At 45.5% G+C, this 21,132-nt stretch overlaps 2 protein-coding genes across 8 annotated transcripts; both read right to left on the minus strand.

Annotated features, from left to right (window-relative positions):
* Positions 1 to 1,373: 1,373 nt before the first annotated feature.
* Positions 1,374 to 4,142, minus strand: LOC136550878 (F-box protein At5g07610-like). 5 transcript variants are annotated; one of them, XM_066542463.1, is made up of 3 exons: positions 3,801 to 4,142; positions 3,513 to 3,641; positions 1,374 to 3,086 (listed from the first exon to the last, which is right to left on the minus strand). In XM_066542463.1, exon 3 carries the CDS (start codon positions 2,781 to 2,783, stop codon positions 1,545 to 1,547), a length of 1,239 nt encoding a protein of 412 aa, XP_066398560.1. In that variant the 5' UTR covers positions 2,784 to 3,086; positions 3,513 to 3,641; positions 3,801 to 4,142; the 3' UTR covers positions 1,374 to 1,544. The 5 variants fall into 5 exon arrangements, with proteins under 5 accessions (XP_066398560.1, XP_066398559.1, XP_066398561.1 ...); XM_066542466.1 differs by lacking the exon at positions 3,513 to 3,641 and having other exon boundaries at positions 1,375 to 2,658; positions 2,781 to 3,086; XM_066542465.1 differs by lacking the exon at positions 3,513 to 3,641 and having other exon boundaries at positions 1,376 to 2,672; positions 2,781 to 3,086.
* Positions 4,143 to 8,509: 4,367 nt separating this feature from the next.
* LOC136550880 (LRR receptor-like serine/threonine-protein kinase GHR1) lies at positions 8,510 to 14,949 on the minus strand. 3 transcript variants are annotated; one of them, XM_066542469.1, is made up of 5 exons: positions 14,604 to 14,949; positions 12,824 to 14,131; positions 9,533 to 11,077; positions 9,024 to 9,366; positions 8,510 to 8,956 (listed from the first exon to the last, which is right to left on the minus strand). In XM_066542469.1, exons 2-5 carry the CDS (start codon positions 13,890 to 13,892, stop codon positions 8,884 to 8,886), a joined length of 3,030 nt encoding a protein of 1,009 aa, XP_066398566.1. In that variant the 5' UTR covers positions 13,893 to 14,131; positions 14,604 to 14,949; the 3' UTR covers positions 8,510 to 8,883. The 3 variants fall into 3 exon arrangements, with proteins under 3 accessions (XP_066398566.1, XP_066398564.1, XP_066398565.1); XM_066542467.1 differs by having other exon boundaries at positions 8,510 to 9,366; XM_066542468.1 differs by lacking the exon at positions 14,604 to 14,949 and adding an exon at positions 14,361 to 14,514 and having other exon boundaries at positions 8,510 to 9,366.
* Positions 14,950 to 21,132: the final 6,183 nt, after the last annotated feature.

The following is a 21,132-nucleotide window of genomic DNA, read 5'->3' on the forward strand; positions in this document are numbered from 1 at the left end:
AGTTTTAGAGAAGTTTTCTATATTATAAGATTGTTGCGTGCAAAAGAAAAATGGCCTCGTCTCCGATTATAGAAAAAATAAATTTGTATGCAGTTTTATGGGCCTTAATAAAAAAAATAGGCCCAAGTTTGTTAAGAGACTTCAGCTCACAGCCTTTTTGAGCAAGTCAGATTTTAGTGGACTGGGCCATTACATATGTTGCAAGTAGTAGCCCAATTTGTTTTTGTCCCTTATATTTCTTATGCTAAATATGCACAGAAGTATATTAAGAACATTCTCTGTTTTATTTCAAAAAAAGAACATTCTCTGTAAAAAAAGGTAACATACAAAGTTTAAAATCTTCAATACGAGAAAGCGAGAGTACCCATAAAAAAAAGCGAGAGTACACATGAAATGGGACTTGCAAAGATCTATACAAAAATAATTGCAATATAATTTCTAAATAACTGAAATCTAAGCAATTGAAATGTACTTTAAGACAATCAAATATACTATCAGAACAATTAAATATATAGTTGTAACAATCAATTTAGTGTCCTTGTGTATGTGGACAAATTTTAAACTCTTGATATATTTATATTTGTGGACATACGGAGTAGTTCATGGTGGTAATCAAATGATGTAGTCCACAAAATATAATAATCCCTTCACACGTTCATCACTTCCCTTGCTCCCTGATGTTTCCTTCTGTAACTAAATGGCAATCAAATGATATATTCTAGAGAATGGTCCTCGATGAAGGTTTTCTCCATGAGTAGGTTTTCTCCATGAGTAGGTTTCCTCCAAAGATTCCATAAAATTGCATCTTTAACTAGTGCTTTTCTCCATGAGTAGGTTTGACCGTTTGATCAATGATCAGAACAAAGGTACGATGAAGTGTTCACTCAGCATTGCAGAATATTCTGCCAACGTTGAATGGTCAAATGTTCATCTAATATTTTGGACAGAAAGTTATTTGTCCTTTCATACAAAAACGACTTATAACATTTTTTTACTTTACACTCCAGGGTCTCCAAAGTTTCATCTTGAACAGGGCAGTCCTCACATGTACTAAGAAAAAAAGAGGGCTCATGGGACAGAAGCTACTTCTAAAGAATGGTGCAGCCTGAGCTCATGTTGGATACATCAGGAAGAGATGAAGTGAACTTGTCTTCATTTAAAGTCTATCAAGAAGTACAGAATATGTGTTGATCTCACATCACATTATTAGCAAACAAGTGACGATTCATATTAGATATGTAGTTTGTAGACTAAATATATCCTAGAATGATTGCTCAAATACTACAGGAAGACATGGATCTACGTATGTCTAGAGCCATTGAGATAAAGAAAAGACAAGAAGTTAAAGCAAAATGTACATTAATCATTAAAAATTGAATATAACAGTTCTTGGAGCAACTAGGAAGCCAAGTTCGCTCCAGAATGAACCAATATTGCTCCATAAGCAAAAGCAGGGCAGTCACGCGATACATAGAAATAATAACTATCGAAATCCTATTGAAATTCCTCTTGTCATACATAAATGGACCAATCATATATTATTGTCACATGTGCAAAGCTTGTAACTCTGAAAACAACGGCACATACGGCAAATATACCTCCCGAGTGTCCTGTCCAAGAGTGCAGATCACATGGACCTGCCGACGATCCATATCATAGGACATTAGTGTTTTATCCCACCCAACAGTGTAGAAGATCATGTTGCAGTCCGGGTGAATTGCAACCCACTCAAAGTCCCGTGCAAGATTATGACTTTCTTGTCCAAGTACATCAAAAGCCTCAGCTGTATGCTTCAATGTCCATCGTTGGTTGTCATAGTCCTCAAGAACATAAACTACAAATCGAACCACCTGATCTTCATCATCTGCCTCAAAATTGGCATAATACAGTCGACCCTGAGACTGCTGAATGAAACCATATTCCCTGTTATCAGGGACAGGTATGCTCCAGCATGCTTTCCCCTGAGTGTCCACCACAGCTATAGCAGGATCATTGGTGAGATAATGAACACATCCATTATTCAGAAAGACATGCGAATAGTAATGAGCAAAAAAGCTAATGCCATTGTCCCCCTTACGAACCCATTGTCCTGTCTCAGATGAATACACCTGCACTCCATATCCCAGTAAGGAGAAGTCATCGTCGTAGTCATGAGAGAACTCAAACACATAGAAGTGGGGTGACACCGTGGGATTAAAACCAAGACATAAACCCCTAGGCCTGTTTCCTAGGTTGGAATCTGGCAATTCAACCCACTTCTTCGTGGCAGGATTACACACAAATAAGTGGCAGTCATGGATGGTAGGCCAGTAGCTGCAAAGGACGAGTCCATTGCAGCAGTCCAGAAGATATATCTGGTTTGCTGGCAGGAAGTCGAACCAAGGGGAGACCAATGGGCAGTCTCTACCCAAAACATTGATGAAATGTGGAACTGACCCCATCATGTTCTCGGCGTCGTGCATGGTAAAGATGCCGGCCAGGGTCTGGGGGAGTTTTCTGTTGTGAGCAGAGATGAGGTCTCGCCAGGTCGTGGACACGCACTTGAAGCGGCAGACTGATCTGGCTGGGAGGTGGCAGAGGATCTCGACGACAAGGTCATCGGTGAGGCTGGCCGCCGGGGACCTCCGTCTCTTGGACCTCCTCCCCTTTACCATCGTCCTGAGAAAGAGCTTCTGAGGAAAATGAAATGGAGAGGTTGTCGACAAGGAACTCAATATGCATAAAGGTAACAAACGAAGGAAGAGGTCAGCAACAATGGATGATGATGTTGATTTGCGTACCATGCGTGGTAGCGACTAGCGAGGACCTCCTGAAGAACAAGAGCTGCTGGCACGGTGGTCCTGAGCCTGTGACCAATAGGAGGATGGAAGAACTCGGTTCAATCTATGCCAAGAAGATGTCTGGCCTCTATAGAGTTGGGAATTTAAGGGGTTTTTTGTTAGCTATCGATGGGATAATCAACTCGATTCATCGCTTCTTGCTGGTATTGAGGATTCAGAGCATTTGGGTGCATCTCTATGTGTGATGCTTGTGCCTTGTTATACATAACTTTAGCACCAATCCGATGAGATGCCTTTATCTCCATGCTGAAAAGATAAATAGGTTTCACAGGTCAACTCTTCATTTAAAACAAGTTCATTACTTAATTTGAACAATTGGGCAGACAACTAAACTAATCAAAATGGGGGCAAATCTTACCTACTATATTCCCGGTCGGTGTAAGTCATTCTGCACACTTTGATTGCAATTCCTACTGACTATATCCCCAAACATTAGCAGTGGTAGTCTGGTACCTAGTGAATCATGACGTCTAGGGCCATTATCTAAGCGCCTAAACAATCCAAACCCAGCCCACGTAGCGCCATTATCTAAGCGCCTGAATAATCACAAATCTAAGGATAAAATGCATAATTTAGTAGATATATAAATTCCATGCTTAATTATACAATGAACTTGGTAAAAACAAAAGGAGATAGAAAATAAATGCCTAATATGATTTGGTTCATCCTCACCTCTCTATCTTTATCAAAGTTAGCACGTGGTCTGAACCTAAGTATACCATCAATCAGTAAACAAATTAACAATTGGTTCATAACATATCACTCCTGCTTTCTGGAGGTAGCTGAGAAGGCCCTTTCAACCTGCTTGTTAATTGCTAAAAAGCCAAGTAAAACAACCAAGTAGCTACTGCTAGTCTGCTACATAGGCACAAACAACTGAGAACTGTTGAAAAATTGGAAACTGAAAAAACATTCAACGTTGCATATTTAGAAGTTGGGAACAACGAACAAGTGAACAACCTGCTGATTGCTAGCTTGTTGTGGCTGGGCGTGGTGTGCTGTTGTCCTGCAGCGCAGGAGGCCAAGAGCTGCTGGCCAGCTATCCTCCTCCGCCTGTGCTTGCGCTACTGTTGCAGGCTGCGGCAACCAGCGGCGCAGGAGCCGCTGGAACTTGGCCAACTGTGGCTGGCAGCCTGGTTGCGCCCTCACGGCGCGCCGGCGCTCGGAGCCACCCCCACCCGCCTTCCCTGACGTCCCCCCTCCTCGATGTGGACGTGCGCCAGTGGCCGCGCCGTCGACCGATGTCACTGAGCCCCGATGTGGCTGCGCCGCAGCTCGATTTGGCCGGGGCGATAGGCTCGATCTGGTGGACACTTTTTTTTTTAGTTTGAAATGGGCACTCACTGTACGATTTAGGTCGTATACAGTAAAAGGTAGCACACCCAGATCTTTCATTCTCCAACAGCGACAAAAAAAAAACACGAGCGAGCAGGCGGCGGCGGCGGGGGCAGAGCGAGCGAGCAGAGCGCGCCGGCTGGGCGAGCGGCGGGGCTGGGTGGAGCTCGAGGGCGAACCAGATCGGCGCCTGGGTGGAGCTCGAGGGCGGAGCTCAAGGCCATGGTTGCCAGGATCAGCGGTGGCCTGGGCGAGCAGCAGCGCACCTAGGCGAGAGGGGGTGGCGCGCCTCGCGAGGATCTGGGCGAGCGGCGCGCATGGCGGAGGCGGCATACCTGGTCTTCACGGGGGCGGCGCGCATGGCGGCGGCGGCGCTCCTGGGTGAGTGGCAGCGGCAGCGGGCTAGCGAGCGGCTTTGGGTGCTTGGTTTCGCACGGCAGGGAGGGCAGAGAAGCGGCTTTGGGTGGCTCCCTCTCCCCTTCCGGTCAGCTACCTCGACGTCCGTGCAGATGGCCCCCACGGCGGCGGCGGCGACCCGAGCGCACGGAGATTTGGGTTCGATGAAAGAGGCGACGCTTATTTGCGTCGTGCATTGCGTCCCACCCAAAATAGGTTGCTCGTTTGCGTCGTCTGTTGGAGAGCGTTTTTCACCGATAAAGCAAGTTGGAGTAGGCATTTTGGGTTTGTATGCCGTGATGCATGAGTTGTTGCAGACAGTCTAAGGTCATAGTGTATAGGTCTGAATCATCAAATTTACCAAGTGAGCGAGTAGGGTCCTTAGACGTCTTTTGGATCTAGACTAAATATGATCGGTTTAAATATTCATATTCAATCTAAATTTCAGCAAATTTTGGTCATGTTCGCTTCTCTTATAATCCGTACTTTTTCAGCTTATTTTTTCAACCGGAACAGTATTTTTCTCTCACAACAAATCAGCCGGAATAGTGTTTTAGCTTGTTTTTTTTCCAGCGAAGCGAACAGGACCATTGTCACAAAAAAATTGACATAAAACAAGTAAAACAACCTGCTTCTAGCTTGGTAGATGCTAATTGCTACAAATTTCACCATCTCTCCCTATTTAAAGAGGATGACATACGGTAGAACGGTAATGCTCTCCTCGGGCGTCCACGCTCCGAACGCGTCCTTCGTGGACCTGTGGAGCCCAATACAAAGCTTGCTTCCGGCTTCTCTAAAAGAAAAAGAAAATGATTCCGCCACCTCCTTCTCCATCTCAACCACCCGCTGCTGGCCGATCCTAGCAGCGTCGAGCTGGACGCAGAGGCGCGCATTCTTGGCCTAGAGCTGTGACGTCGGTCTCGAGGAATGGCACGATGGCGACGGTGTCCTTGAGGATCTTGTGCTCTAGCAGCTCGGTGCGGAGGCAGGACTCCTACTCCCAGAGCTCATAAACAAGGCGGATGAGATCCACGACCGTGGGACCCAACGGTGACTCGGGCGGTCTCGTCGCACGCACCGGCTGCACCTGTGCAGACGACCGTGGAAAGTAGCGCGAGAATGTCCCGCTGGGGCTACGTAGTCACCCGCCCGCTGGGCCGCTAGTATCTCCCCCACTCTGTGGCATCAAGCTCCGCGTCGACGAGCCTCCATTCATCCAAGTAGCAAGTAGATGCTACACTGAAAGCGTATGTTACAAGAGTATGTTCTGAGTATTTTAGATGTTTTAGAGGTATGTTGCAAGTGTTGTATATTGATGTTACAGAAGTAGATTGAGATGTTGAACATGTTATAATGGCTATACATGTATGTTTTAAGTGTATGTTCCAAATGTTTTATCTTTTCCAGACATATGTTGCAAGTTGAAAGGATCAAGATACTCAAGAGGAGGATGAATTGGGCTAATTCTAAATTCTTTGCAATAATTAAGTCCTACACTTAGCCCACTTCACCACTTGCGCCTAGAATATGATTCTATTGTTCTACCACATAAAAGTTTAGCACCCTAAGTTATAATCCTACTCTAGCATGACAATTCTAGGAATATAAAGACATGAAATAAATTGCTCGAATGTAAATGCTCAAAGTAAAGAGAGGGAAAGGAACGTAGCGATGTTTTGTCGAGGTATCGGAGAGTCGTCACTCCCTACTAGTCCTCGTTGGAGCACCCGCGCAAGGGTGTAGCTCCTCCTTGATCCGTGCAAGGATCAAGTGCTCTCTACGGGCTGATTCTTCAACACTCCGCCGCAGTAAATCGTCCACAACCGCTCACAACTTGAGTTGGGTCATCCATTCGTCGGATGATAACAAAACTCCCAATCACCCCTAACCGTCTAGGTGATGGCAATCACCAAGAGTAACAAGTATAAACTCTCACTTGACCATGACAAGCTTAATGAGAAGGGTAGATGCACACTTGCTACTCTCCTTTGCACTAATGAGGCATTAATCTTGGATTCTCAAATCTCAATCACCTCACTAGTCTCGTGTTCTCCTTTGCACTCTCAAGGATGTTTCTCCGCTGAACAAATTGACAAGAGAGCTCCCTTGGACGAGTAGAGTAAGTATTTATACCTCCTCATTCAAAACATAACGTTTGGAGGCTGAGTCATCACTCTGCGGGGTGATCGGACGCTCCGGTCAGGGTGACCGGATGCTCTGGTCAGTTATCCTTGCCACTGTGTCAGAAAGAGCCGTTAAGTTCTGACTGGACTCTGACCCGCGTTCGGTCAAGAAAAACGATCTCTGGAACCTTACTGATGTTGACCGGACGCTGGCACCCAGAGTCTGGTCACTTCGCTGTTCAGCATCCGGTCAATTACCGGATCCTGACCAGCGTCCGGTCAGCACTGACCGGACGTGTCCGCTCAGGAAACTTCCTCTCTGGAACCTTTCTAGAGTTGACCGGACGCAGGCACCCAGCGTCCGGTCACTTTTCACTCAGCGTCGGATCGCAACCATACGGCTTTAGTTGATCAAATGAACTGACCGGACTCACTCTTCAGCGTCCGGTCACAACCAGACCAGCGTCCGGTCAGTTATTTGATCCTCCATTCACTTCCAACTCGAAATGCTATGTGAATGAAGTTTACTCCAATTGATCTTAGGGCTACTCCTGAGCTACCTAATGCTATATTTGACAAGTGTGCACCATACCTAACCCACTAGACTCACCTAGGTCAAGCTACTAGTCCATACCCCCTTAATAGTACGGCCAAAGAAAAAAACAAGATCATAAACTACTCTAAGTGTCTCTTCAACATCAAACGACACTTATAACTAGTCCATCCTTAACCTTGTCGTCCATCCTTTTTAAACCGAAACGATTTCCATCATATGGGCATGACAACCATGATTGCCCAATCAATTGCCATTACCATGACCTAACTTAAATTATATCCGCAAAACACACGTTAGTCATAGTAATCTCGCATTGTCATTAATCACCGAAACTCAACTAAGGGCCTAGATGCTTTCACAAGTGTTTTATCTGGATGTTGCAAAAGTAGATCTAGATGTGGCATACACATGCATATTGCAAGCATATGTTCAAGTGTTCTAGGTGTTTTCATACGCATGTTTGCAAGTGTTTCATCTAGATATTTGGTATGTTTGCAATGGTTTTCAAGTGTTTTTAGGCGTTTTCCATAAGTGTTTACACGTGTTTTAAGTATTTCATCTATCTTCAAACATATGTTGCAAGTATTGCATCTAGATGTTTCAAAAGTAGATCGGAGTTGCATCTCCCTCCTCGCTTTTTGCTACCTCTTGTTGTTTCCTCCTCCCTATGCTGGCTAGGCATCTACCGTCCTCTCTCCCTCTTTCTCGATGCTAGTGACGTTTGGGACATGAGCCCCACGTGGACACGCGAAACTACGTGGAAAACGGCTATAGGCACGGGTGAATGCTAGCTAGGCCCACGGTAGAATTGCTTGGGCTAGGCAAACATCAGATTCTGGACGTCAAGGGACTTTAAGTATTAAAGCTCGCGAAGGTGCAATATAAATGATGAAAACAAAGTAATTAGTAAATTTATCATAACTGGATGGAGAATACACTGTATCTGATTAGATATTGGGTTAAAAATGTATAGAAAAAAGAGTAAAATGTTCATTTTTTATTAGTTGCGCCACAAGCTTTAATACTTATGTAACACAAGATTCTAGTTTGTGATGGAGCACGGGTTGACGACTAATAATCCATAATCTAAGATTATTATAATCCCATCCACAGCGAAATTCTAATAATTCAAAGGTGATTTAAACATGCCTCTAACAACAGTAAGATTCCCTTCAATAGGATGTCCCCCCCCCACCCCCTTCCTGTCTTGTAGCAAATTGTTACATCATTGTTCGGATACATACGCATATGCGATCATCAGTTACCAAAGGAAGTCGTGAATTCATGTCAAAAAATGTTCTTTCACATGAGTACTACACTTGTACCAAAATCATTGCAAAAAAGGATATTGCACAAAACACTGAAACATCACACTTTGGCAACCGATGAGGCACTTCATTTCAAATTTCTGGCATCAAGGTGAGGCCATAATAACAGTTGGATTTGCTACGCAGTTCTATGAGTCCAAGACAGAACACGCACACATTTTAACACGCAGTGTTAATCTAAAACTACGCGATGAGGCTAGCTAACTAGATTGACGAAAGATCCTCATACACAGATTTGATTCCCGGTCTCTCGGAGACCGGCCGGATGCACCTCAGTGCAATGCCCAGGGCCTCCTTCATGCCCTTCACAGCCTGTGGGTTCTCAGAATCTGAGGCCATAGCCGCATCGAAGCAGTCGGATCCCCGTCCTTCTGCCACCTGCAGCCGGACCCAGTCAGTGAGGTCAACACCACCTTCAGACCCCGAGACGACATCCCCGGCGCACCTGCCCGTCAGGAGCTCCAGAAGCACAACGCCAAAGGCGTACACGTCGGACTTGAACGAGGGAGACGGTTTCTTGGAGGCCACCAGCTCTGGGGCACGGTAGCCCAGCACGCCCAGGTCCAGGATTTGCTCCACGACGCCGGCCTGTGTCATCAGCCGGTGCAGGCAGTAGTCAGCTACACGGGCGTTGAGGTCAAGGCCGTCCAGCAGGATGTTGGTGGCCTTGAGGTTTCCGTGGGGCATTGCGCGGTCAAAATGGAGGTAGTTCAGGCCCCGTGCGACGTCGACCGCGATCTTCAGCCGCTGTGCCCAGGTCAGTGGAGGACCTCTTCTTCCTGGTCGATCTGTGCAATCAGAGAACCATCTCAGCAGAGTAGGTGACTGAATTTTTCTGTGTCTATGAGTAAGAGGAAACTACTAGTGTGACATGCACATGAAGTATGCAAGAACCGTTAGTAGGATCCAAGGCATCTGCAGAAACAAGTAATCAGTAGTAGATGATGGCATTACCATATAAGAAGCTTGCAAGACTTCCTGGCGCAACATAATCTGACAAGATCAGCTTCTCATGTGGGGTTGGGCCCCAGTAGTAGCCACGTAAACCAACCACATTTGGATGCCGGATGTTAGCAAATTTCTTGGCCTCCTTTGCAAACTCTTTCTTGGGCCTTGCAATACCTTCCCTCAGCCATTTCACAGTCAGGAACACACCATTCTCCAGTGTCGCCCTGTATGAAGTCCCATGGCTGCTCCTGCCTAGAACTTCAGCTGGTGCCCTTGAAAGTTCCTCTGGCGTTAGTGTGATTGTTTCGTCCAGGAAATGCAACTCCCCTGCTAGCCTGTCAGGTGATCTCACATCCAACCGCGCCAATCCTTCCTGACCATATGCCTCTCCGGAATCTGGTGACCAAGAGAAGCGGCTGCCCTTAGACGGTGAAAAGCCCCCTGTGGCTGACTTCTCTTCTTGGCTAAGTGCTTCAGATGTAGAGCCTTTTCGAGGAGTAACAAGCTCATCAGCTGAGACCAAACCACCTTTGTTGTCTTTTCCTTTCATAACAGCACTGTCTTTAGTAGCCCTGTGGAGGCTCTTGTCTGAAACCTTTTCAGAGCTAGGAAACTGCCGTGAGATTCGCTTGTAGTGGCATACAATAGCAATAAGTATAAGGATGACAAGAACAACAATGCTAGCTGCTACAATTGCTACTTTAGCACCTGTACTGAGTGATTTTCCACCTCCTGACCCAGATGGGGAATTGCCAGATCCAGACGAGCCAGCAGGATACTCCAATTTTGAGTTCCCAGGATGGAAAGAAGATTCTGGAAACTTCCTCAAGTTCTCTGGCACAACACCAGAAAGGTCATTATAGGATGCATTGAAGGATAGGAGGTTATCTGGAAGATCCTCAGGCAATGGCCCAGTGAACTGATTCGTTGATATATCAATATCAGTAAGAGCCCCAAGCTTACTCACAGTGGCAGGTAATGGACCAGAGAAATTGTTTGTTGAAACGTCAAGGACTCGAAGGCTAGATAAGGAGGCAATATCATCAGGGAGGCTTCCATTGAAGTGATTCCCAGAAATATCAAGCACTTGAAGACTCAAATTTTTGGATGGCGAACCAGGAAAGGATAGGACACCAGAAAGCATGTTATCTTGAATGTAGAGTTCTTGCAGCATGGACGAAGTTAGCAAATCAGCAGGCATAGGACCACGCAACTGATTGGAGCTTAGGTCAAGCACAGTAAGTTTGGGGTACTGAACAATAGCTTCAGGGATGGTCTCAGATAGAGCATTGCGGGAAAGATTGAGGTAGTTTAGACGAAGGAACTGTGAGCTCACATCAGGAATTGTACCAGTTAGGTTGTTCTGACTAAGGTCAACATATTCCAAATCGCTGGCCCATTTGGCAATAACTGACAAATTTCCTCTGAACTTGTTGTTTGAAAGATCTAACACAGTGCAGCTCCCAGCAAGCAATGGAAGATCCCCAAAAAGAGCATTCGAGGACAGGTTAAGGACTTGCAAAGTAGTTGATGTGATCATATTGATATGCCCTGCGTAATAAAGTAAATACAATTAGTACAAAAGATAAGAAATGAGTGGTTCTCATACTATCATCATAGAGAATGCCATCATAGGAAAGGAAATATGCAAACACTGTGAATGCATTAGCACACTTAACAGTATTTGCTAATGTACTGATTCTGGGGGCTAGCCATTACTTTTACTCAAAGGAAGCCAATGATTCGTGTGACCTCAGGTATCATTACCATAGCATGAAATGCACTGGTTCAATTCAATCATAGTTTATACAGCTGGAGCTGCTAGTCTTGTTGCTTATTGTATCAGAAAGGAGTCCACAACATTTAAAGCCAACCACATGGCAAGATGTCCTAGTTCTTTACTCTGTAGGCCAGGCAGGGTACTAATTTTGAGAAGCTTAGAGTACTGTAAGGTACTAATAACAAGAATGGTGGAGATGCATTGCATTGCAACTCTAATCAATTAGTACAAAAGAGGGTAAATAAAACAATTACATCTCACATTTACATATTACTTATGCCGTAACAAAACAGAAATTCATGGTGCAGTTTAACTGGACGTGACATTAGTATATTGTGCCCTTGCCAAAGGGCGCCTAGCTCAAACGGTTAGGTGACCCAACGGCACTCCTCAGGTCCTGGGTTCGACTCCCAGTGGGAGCGGATTTCAGGCTGAGGTTAAAAAAATCCCCTCGCCCGTCCCCATGTGCCAAAGCGCAGTGGAAGGCCCCGGCCCGGTTCTCATAGGGTGACGGCACCTCCTGCGTCAGGATGGGGCGGGGGTTCGGGGGTTTTCTCGATCTGTGTGAGAAGATCTTCTTAAAAGGGAAACCCGGGGGCCGTCATAACCCCCCGCAGGTCGAGTTTTTAGTATATTGTGCCCGCTGCATTATCTGCTTCTATCATTGAGAAATCTTGCCATCACGATACATGCCCACAAATCCAGTACTTGTTTCCACTTCATAGAATTTTTTTTATTTGTGTTGGCTGTTGTTTTATCTCCTTTCCTTTATAAATGCTAACTCAAGCTACTGCATTAACCAGTCAGCCTCTCTGCATGTATAACTACCATATCAAGTTTGTTATCAGCGAATTTTTGAACGAGGACCAACACATTAGTTGCACTGGACAAAATTAATAAATTTTAGGCAATGGCACAGTAGGGAACATTATGAGTACACATTTGCACCCAAAAAAAAATCTATACTGAATGAAAGCTCTATATAGAACTTACCTAAGGGGCAAAACAGAATAGCTAACTGGTGCAGACTCAAGCACATAGCATTCAGTTCATATTATTGGGTAATCAGCAATTCAAATCATCATTTGTATACAACAATACACGGTGCTAGATGAGAATTTATGCTTGATATTTTTTTCACAAGTTGTATGGACTAACACTACTTTAAAGCCAACCAATAGGCAAGATGGCTAGTTCTTTCACAAGTTGTATGGACTAACACTACTTTAAACTGTATTCTTGCAAACTCAACATATATCATTCAGTTCTTTTGTTTTTGTAACTAGCAGGTCAAACAGTCATTTAGATTGGATAAATAAGACATGATAAAGGATCAGAAACGCAAAGTACTATATCAGAATTAATGGTTGATGTTTTCACAAGTTGTGTTGACCAAGGCAACTTTTGTGCTCGATATTGTGCAGAGAAAAGACATCGATCTCAATAATCTTCATGATGTATGGCATTCAGCAAAAAGGAAGAGGGCTGAAAGAACGATTGTGAAGTAGAGTTAGTACCTGTCAGGTTATTAGCACTTAGGTCCAGCTCGCTTAGGACCAGAGAATCACCTTTGAGAAGCCCACTGGGCACAAATCCAGTGAATGCATTGTTTGCAAGTCGCAAAACTTCAAGATCATAAACATAATTGAAGCCTGGGAGGTCACCAGATAACTGATTGTTGCTCAGATCAAGCACCTTCAGTCTCCCAAAAGTAGAGAGCTCAACACCATCTATCAATGATCCAGTCAGCTTGTTGTTGCTCAGGTTCAGATACAGAACCGTCTCTGAAATATCCGCTAGAAACTTGAGCTCTTTGGGCGTAGTACTGGTGAGCAGGTTCCCACTGAAGTCAACATGAGCAACAGCTGACTCGATCAAGAACTTCCAATCAACTCCACCCTCCAACTGGTTCCAGCTCAGATCCAAAGACTGCAGGTTCACAAGGAGTCCAAGCCCAGAAGGAATACCCTTTGTGAAGGCATTATAGGACACGTTCAGCGCAACCAAGCTCTTCAGCCCTTTCAAAGTCGCAGGCAACGGGCCAGACAAAGAGTTGCGGCTCACATCCAGCGACTGCAGCGACATAAGCCCGTCGATGGACTCAGGCAGCAGCCCCGAGAAGTTGTTCCCAGCAAGCGACAAGTTCTGCAGGCTGCGGAGATTGCCGATACCTTCCGGCACCGGCCCCGAGAACCGGTTGTTGGAGACATCCATGAACTTGAGGCTCTTCAGGCTGCCCACATTGCTCGGGAGGCTGCCCGAGAGGTTGTTGTTGGCCACAGAGAGCTTCACGAGCAATGTGAGGTTGGCGAACACGGAGAGGTCGGCGACGCCCGAGATGCCGTGGCCGTCGAGCACGACCCCCGCCACGCTGGCGCCGTTGCACACGACGCCGTTCCAGGACGCCGGGCACCCGTTGAAGTCGATGGACTCCTCGTTCCAGGAGTCGGTGATGTAGCCGGTGGGGTCGTGCGTGATGCCCTTCTTGAAGGCCAGCAGCGCCAGGATGTCCTGCGAAGGCAGCTGGCCGAGCGCGGGGGAGACAGCAAGCAGGAGCAGCACCAGGAGACCCCCAAGAAGCCCCATCACTCACTTTCTTCCTCCACGGATTGGTCGGGAGGCTGGCAGCTTGCTGGTAGGATTCAAGAGCGCGGCAGCTGACGCATTTCTTGGAGGAGATTGGAGTTGGAGCGAGCGTGCGTAGCTATCAGAGAGCTGGTGTGGTACTCATAGGCCAGCCACAACACTTGTCCCTTTCACCTGATCTCCGCAGCAGCCAGTATGGACATAAGCCCCCAGATTTCTCCGTTTCAGCTCCTTTAAACCTGAAACGAGCACCAAAATATCAACTCACGCACAGATTCCAGCTTGAACAAACCCCCTGATAGACCGAATCTTTGAGCTCAGAGAAGAGGCCCGGCAGTAAAAAAAAAACTAGCATATTAAATCCTCAAAGAAAGAAAAAACAAAAAATGTAGCATAAATAGACAAAAAAAAACGACTTTGTTTCTGACAAAATAAAAATCATCTTTGAGTTGAGCAGAAAAAACCCACAGCTTTATTAATCCCTCAACAAGCACGGCGGTAAAAGTGGTGGCTTTGGCCGCTGAAACAGCCACCAACCGCGGGCGGAACCATCCATTAAAACGCAGCTCGAAAGGACGCGCACTTTTAGTAGTACCACTCGCACGGCGAATGCGTCCAAACATCAAACACGGAAGAGCACTCCGGTCTCCAGATGCAATGCGGACGCGGACGCGAATGCAAGCAAGAAGAGCAGGGGGGTAGTGCGGTTACCTTGCAACGAGACCGGGCGGGAGCCACCGCTCACCAGCAGCACCGCACTGGAGCAGCAGGGTGGAGAGGGAAGGGAAGGAATGGGTGGAAGAAAGAAAGAATAATAATGGGGGCTTGCAGGGGAATGCAATGGGGGGCCGGCACGGCAGGAGGAGCCCTGGGGAAGACGGCAGCGGCGGCGGAACCCTAACCCTAGCTTGCTAGGGGTGGATGGGTTTGGTTCCCGGCAGCTGCTGCTGTGGCTGTGGGGCGGCGGCGGAGGAGAAGAGGGGAGTGGAGAGTGGAGGCGGGCAGCAGTGCGGCGGGGGGGTGGGGAGTGTCTTTTCTCTGTCCTTGGTCCTCTGGAGAAGCTGTAATTTCGCTATTGAGGTTTGTGTGGTGGGCACTGGGCAGCGGCACCCGCCAAAAGGCCCCGCCGTCGTCGGCTTCCCTCGCGGACCCCAAAAGCGCGGCTCAACTCCCCCCACGGGCGCGCACGCAGCACGCTCTCCGAGCCGTCTGCTGCCTAACCGGCGGTCGCCGCGGTAGCTGGGGTTGTTTAATCCGTGGGGCCCTCGTGCGCCGCGCTGGTCCGACCCGAGGAAAAAACACGGCCAAAACAAAGGCCCCTCACTTTGTAACCCGTCTTTTTCAGGTTATTAGTCGGAATAGTATTTTTTTTTCGTGATAAATTAATCGGGACAACATTTTAGTTCGTTTTTTCAGCGAACTAACGGCGCCAAAGCTCCCGCGGTCGCGCCGTGGTGGCGGGCAGGCAGGGCGCGCTCCGGCTCCACGAAACAGCCACACCCCGCGCTAACGGAGCCGTGAAACGCAGGCAGAGACGAGAGATGTCACAAGAATTAGCTCGATGTCACGCGGAAAACGTAGGGTTTATAAGAAAATGAAATCCCACGTTACCAAAAAAGAGAGACATGAAACGTGACACTGATCAAACCAGTACTGCGTGGAGGAGACTGTGTTCCTCGTGTCATGCGTGATGTGGATGGCACAGGAGCAATGGCAAGTGTCCAAAGAAGCGTATTACCATTTTTAATTACCCTATACAGTACTTCCTCCGTGTTAAATTATAAATAACTCTGACTTTATATATCTAGATATATAAAAAAAACCCTATAAAATAGATCCAAAGAAGTATATGCTAGGAAATAAAATATTAGTGCACGGGGCAAACAAAATACCAAGTGCCCAGACTAGAGACATGTATGCTCGCGCCTTCTTGCATCTCTTCTACTACAGTTCAATACCTTGCTGCAATCAGTAAATATTTTCTTAAAATCTGATTAGGTTTCATGTTGGCGGTCACAGACGGAGCAAGAAATGCGACTTTTCCATTGTTCGGATGTCCACCGGTACAAAACTTAGGAGGCCCCTCGACACTCCCCACCCCCTAACTTAGGTTTATGAGAAGGAATAGAGCAAATGTCAATAGGGGTAATTTACTCTTCAACTCTATTGTACATTAGTTAGATCATTTATGGGTGTAATAAAAAACAATAAAGTTTAGGAGGACCCTATCACTACTCCAGATCACGACAATACTGCCGGTTCAAAATACCCCATCACCGTCGGATTTTGAACCGGCACAACCATATCGGCAGTGATGAGGGTTAGCTATCACTGTCGGTTCCTACAAACCGGCAGTGTTCTTCAACTTCACTGTCGGTTCTTTACTAAAACCGGCAGAATTCAGGTCCACCAACACTGCCGGTTCATGATGCCACTCGGCAGTATAACCGCGAACATCACTGTCGGTTTATGATTCAACCGGTAGTGTTATCGTAAGAATCACTGCCGGTTGTGACAAGAACCGGTAGTGCTAGCTAATATAACGCTACCGGTTTGGTGCTCAAGCCGGCAGTGCCATCATGACCATCACTGGCGGTTTGTTGCTAACCGGCAGTGATAGTTATAACAACACTGCCGGTTTGTTGCTAATCGGCAGTGATGGTTACGACAACACTGTCGGTTTGCTGCTAACCGACAATGATGTCCCGTTCATATTTTATTGTTTTATAATTTATTTTAATTTATATTTTTTCGTAGAATCGGGTCGCTTTATATACGCTACGTAGACGACGGGTCCATCAATATTAAACATTACAAATGTTACGGTTATATATTCTTATCAAGATCTTGATCCCTCAAAATAAAAAAGAAATGTTCCCCGACTACACGGATTGTGCAATGCCTCTCGGACTTCTTACAATAATCTAGCGAGCCGCTCTGTGCCATACTGGTCCTTGAACTTCACAGATTGTGCGATAAAAAATACTCTATCTTTTTCCAATACCTCGGCTAAGATGAATTTTGTCAGCTCCGATTGCAGTGCGACGATCTTCATGTCTAACAACCTTTCGTGGTTATATTTTTTGCGCTGTCGTGCAAAAAAGATTATATCCAAAGAGGAATCAGTAAATCATTTTGTTGAATTATCAACAGACATAAATGAAATGTGGATTATACACACCAACTTATCTGCTTCTTTCGATTTTCCGCCGATGTAGCGAAGCATTGCCCACATTACATAAAACCCGCATTCATTGTTTTCTGCCGGCTATTTTAGGTATTTTTTCTCTATTTCGACAACCTTGAATGGGACCTGCGTCCCACCGATATGTCTTCTTCGGACACTGTGCAACTTTAAAAGGAGAAACATTAGAAAGCGGTATGTGTGACTAGAAAATAATATGTTATTAGGATCGCTTACTAATTTAGCACTGCCATCAGTGCATTGAGATGATGAAATGGTTTTTTCTTTGAGTCCCACACCTTGATCAGATTTTTAGCAAGATTGACACAAATGAAGACAAAATGGTTGCTGCAATCACAGAATCCTAATTATCGAATAATCTTAACAAAAAAAGAAGTATAAAATTAAAAGCCGAGAACACATACTCGCAGTTGTAGGCTAGAAGTATGTGAGTTTTGTTCTTCATCTTGAATTCATCAAAAACAGCAATCAATCTCACTTTCAGGTCTTCCACGTCACATTCATGGAGACCTAAACATGTCTTCTCATTGACTCGCAAGGGGTTCCAGAAGCCTATGTTATCTCATTTGCTTTTTAGTATGTAAAATTTTGCTATACACCTACATAAAATTATGAAAAGCGCTCAAAAGTTAACAATTTATGCCCCGAAAGAGTAATTAATTGTAATGTCGTGCGTGTAGGGTACTTATATAGTCCACAATATCAACATTTGTGTATCGAGAGAGCGTTTCTGGTATAGCTGGAACAAGCACTCCCACTCGACATCGAACTTCTCTTCTTCAGGATAATAAAAAACATGTGGCGAACGGATAATAACCTTAAAACCAAAGTCCTCCATCTCTGTTGCTTGAGCCATGTAATATTCATGCAACTGGCACATATATGTTGTCAATTTTTTATACTCGTGATCAGAAACCAAAAGATTACCCCTTTCATACTTCATTGCCGGTGTTCCCGTCCCTTGTACATCATAATAAATGTTCGCGGCTCTTCTATGGTTAATTCAGGATTGTCTTTGACGTACTTCTATATCTTCCTTAAATCTTCACTGTGTACTTCTTCGGCTCTTGTTGTAGCGTACTGATTCTGTGTTTGACTTTCGAATTTGGACTTCAACAAAAACGAAGGTAGTGAGACACAGAGATTGAAAAAACTAACACAATCTTCCTTCGAGATGTGTGCTGTAAATTTTTCTTTCATCAAATTTGTAACGTTGCCACTGAACGACCTTTTTCTTTTTTGTTGGTCCACTTTGGGAGCATTAGCGACCGAATCCAAGGATCTTTTCTGCGACTGCGAGGATGCCTTTGATCTTGTTTTGGGCTGAGGTGGAGGAGGAGGATGACGACAAGAATTCTGTTTTCTCGACGCTGATGAAGATGGAGGAGGAGGAGGAGTCTTCTCTTTTCTCGGGGCTGATGAAGATGGAGTCGGACGAGGAGGAATAGAAGGAGACCTTTGTCTTCTCAGGGGTGATGGCAAGGGATGAGGAGAGAAGTGATCTCTGTTGGGAGATGGTGAGTGATCATCGTGGGTGGGCGAAGACTCACAGTCATCCTCATCATTAGAGGACAATTGATGGTCAAGCTTAATGAAGCGCTTGTGCCAGGCCACTTGACAGCCCTTGTTATGACCAAGTTTCGGCTTGTCTTTCGCTACAGGATACTCAATGTGTATCTTGTTATACTTATTATCAAGTATTCTATAAATGGTGACACGAGCGTACCCCTATGGAATTGGGCGGCCATTAATGGTCCCGTCTCCCGCTGGCTAGGCCTGGCCGAGCGCCACCTTGTCCTTTGTCCATTCCTGACGGATGTATAACTTGCATTGACGGGTTTAGTGATGCCGTCCACCGGATGAGGCACATTCGCATCTTCTTCGTCGAGCGGGGTCGATCCGCAGCTGTTGCGATGTCTAAACTGTGGGCTAAAGGCAGTAGGAGTAGGTTTTTGTGGTACTCCAGACCCCTTGGATAACAAAATTTACTGGACTCGTGCTTCAATAGTCGCCTCAATCCGTGCGTCCATTCTTTCTTCCATCTTTTTTAGTCGCCTCAAATACTCTGCCTGCTAATCCGCTATACCCCTCGAGCGCCTCCGATAAGTGTTAGATTCTTGGGGGAATGCTAGTTTTCAAGGAACAACATCGGTTCCTCTAGTGCGACTAGGGTGCTCTTTGGTTCTAAGTGCTTGGGTGAGCACGTCTTTCTCCCTATTAGAAGTGCGAGTCCCTTGCCTCACCTCCTTAGTTACCTAGGAGATCCTCTGGATGAGTTCGCTCATGGGTTGATTTGTGGAGCTAAAGCTCCTGTCCTCTGCGTGGCGTACATTCCTCCCCATACAGTATATTACCGATCTTGGCTCCCAATCGGCGGTCTCAACCTGAAAGCCTTCCTCAGCAAGGCGATCCATCTTTTTAAGTTCTACTTCAAATTCTGGCATCTTTTTGGTGTAGCCACGAGAGCCAAGATGATAAGGATTCATCGCTTTCTGCGAGTTCTCCTTATTCTTCCTGCTCAGTTCTAAGTACTCCTCGGATAACCTGTATTCCTTGAAATCCTATCAGAAGTCCTTCTGCTTGCTAAACTATCCACCATCAAAATCTGGCTCTTTATTTTGGAGGACAAAATTCTTGTACAATGTCCCCTTAAAATTCTTGAAGCATGTCCCCATGATTTCTTTTGTTTTTTTCTTGACTAACTCCTTATCATACTCCATTGGGAAAGTGAAATACTCTAGGATCTTGATATCCCATATGTAATCCTTCTCACTTTCGGGAACCCTCTATGGGTCATCATCTTTCCTAATCCACTTCCTATACCTAATCGGGATGAAGTCCCTTACAAGTAACCCGAGGATAGTCTTGTATTTGGTCAAAGCTATAGGCGGTGAGAGTGGATCCCCGAATTCATCGAACTCAGTGATATGCCGGTGTGTATTCCTACCAACAGGAATCTTTGACACGCCTCGCTTGGATCTGGCCTTCCTACTACACAAACCCTCTACCTCCTCGGCCGGCGGAGGCTCCTGCTGGAGACACCAAGTAAGCTATGACCCTCTCAATTGATTAGCGTGTGTGGCTACATAGTCACATGATATCAAAGTTACCTGGCTATCTTGGTCATTTTGACCCAGATCGAGCAGGCCGGACGGGGTCTATGGCTGCTCATTCTCACCATCCTGATTGATACCGTCACCATTTGTCGGATCATGCGGCTCTCCTATCCCAGTGATATCAGCCGCTTCTTGTTGCCGATCTGTTCTTCGACGACGGGGTAATAGGCGACGACGAGTCATGGCTATGACACGATCGTGGTTAGTTTTGGCTGCGGACAACTACTAATAGCATATGTTCATATTATATATAATATGTTTAATGCAAAGTCTAATAATAAGTCAACATACAACAAAGTCAAATAATAGCATATATTCACCTAGAACAAATTTATTGTTTGATTGACCACATACAACAAAGTACAACAAAGTCCACCTACTGTTCTATGAATCTAAGCCTACATCAACTTCCAAATAAGAAAAGCAATGACCATAGCCATAAATAAAAGCATAACATCTTTCCAAGACCAAGGAGCAATTCTCCTAATCTTCACATATCCGACGGGTAGTTTCTCTTCAATCTCCAGTGCCAGCGGATGGCCATGGTTTGCATTCATTGGACCATAGTAGGCCGGTTGACCATGGTTTTCAAGGTAGGCTAGATGACTTTAGTAGGCCCTCAAAGCTTTAGCTTCTGTATTGTATTTTTTGTGCAAATTACTAGGGTAGTAATTGACTCGAGCATAGCAATCTTCCCAGGTTCGATAAATCCCAGGCATGTGACCAACATGCACTACATACCATGCCATAGTTGCCTATACATTTAAATAAATTAGGTTGTCATTCAAACATAATGTATTCTTATAAAATTTAATATATTTATGAATAACACACAACCATTGCATAGATAGGAGTGTTTGGAAAATAGCTATTACTTACAACCTGTTCCGAAAGAGGGACCAAAAGTTTTTACGGTGGT

This window comes from Miscanthus floridulus, chromosome 4 (assembly GCF_019320115.1).
Source record: "Miscanthus floridulus cultivar M001 chromosome 4, ASM1932011v1, whole genome shotgun sequence".
Classification (NCBI taxonomy): domain Eukaryota; kingdom Viridiplantae; phylum Streptophyta; class Magnoliopsida; order Poales; family Poaceae; genus Miscanthus; species Miscanthus floridulus.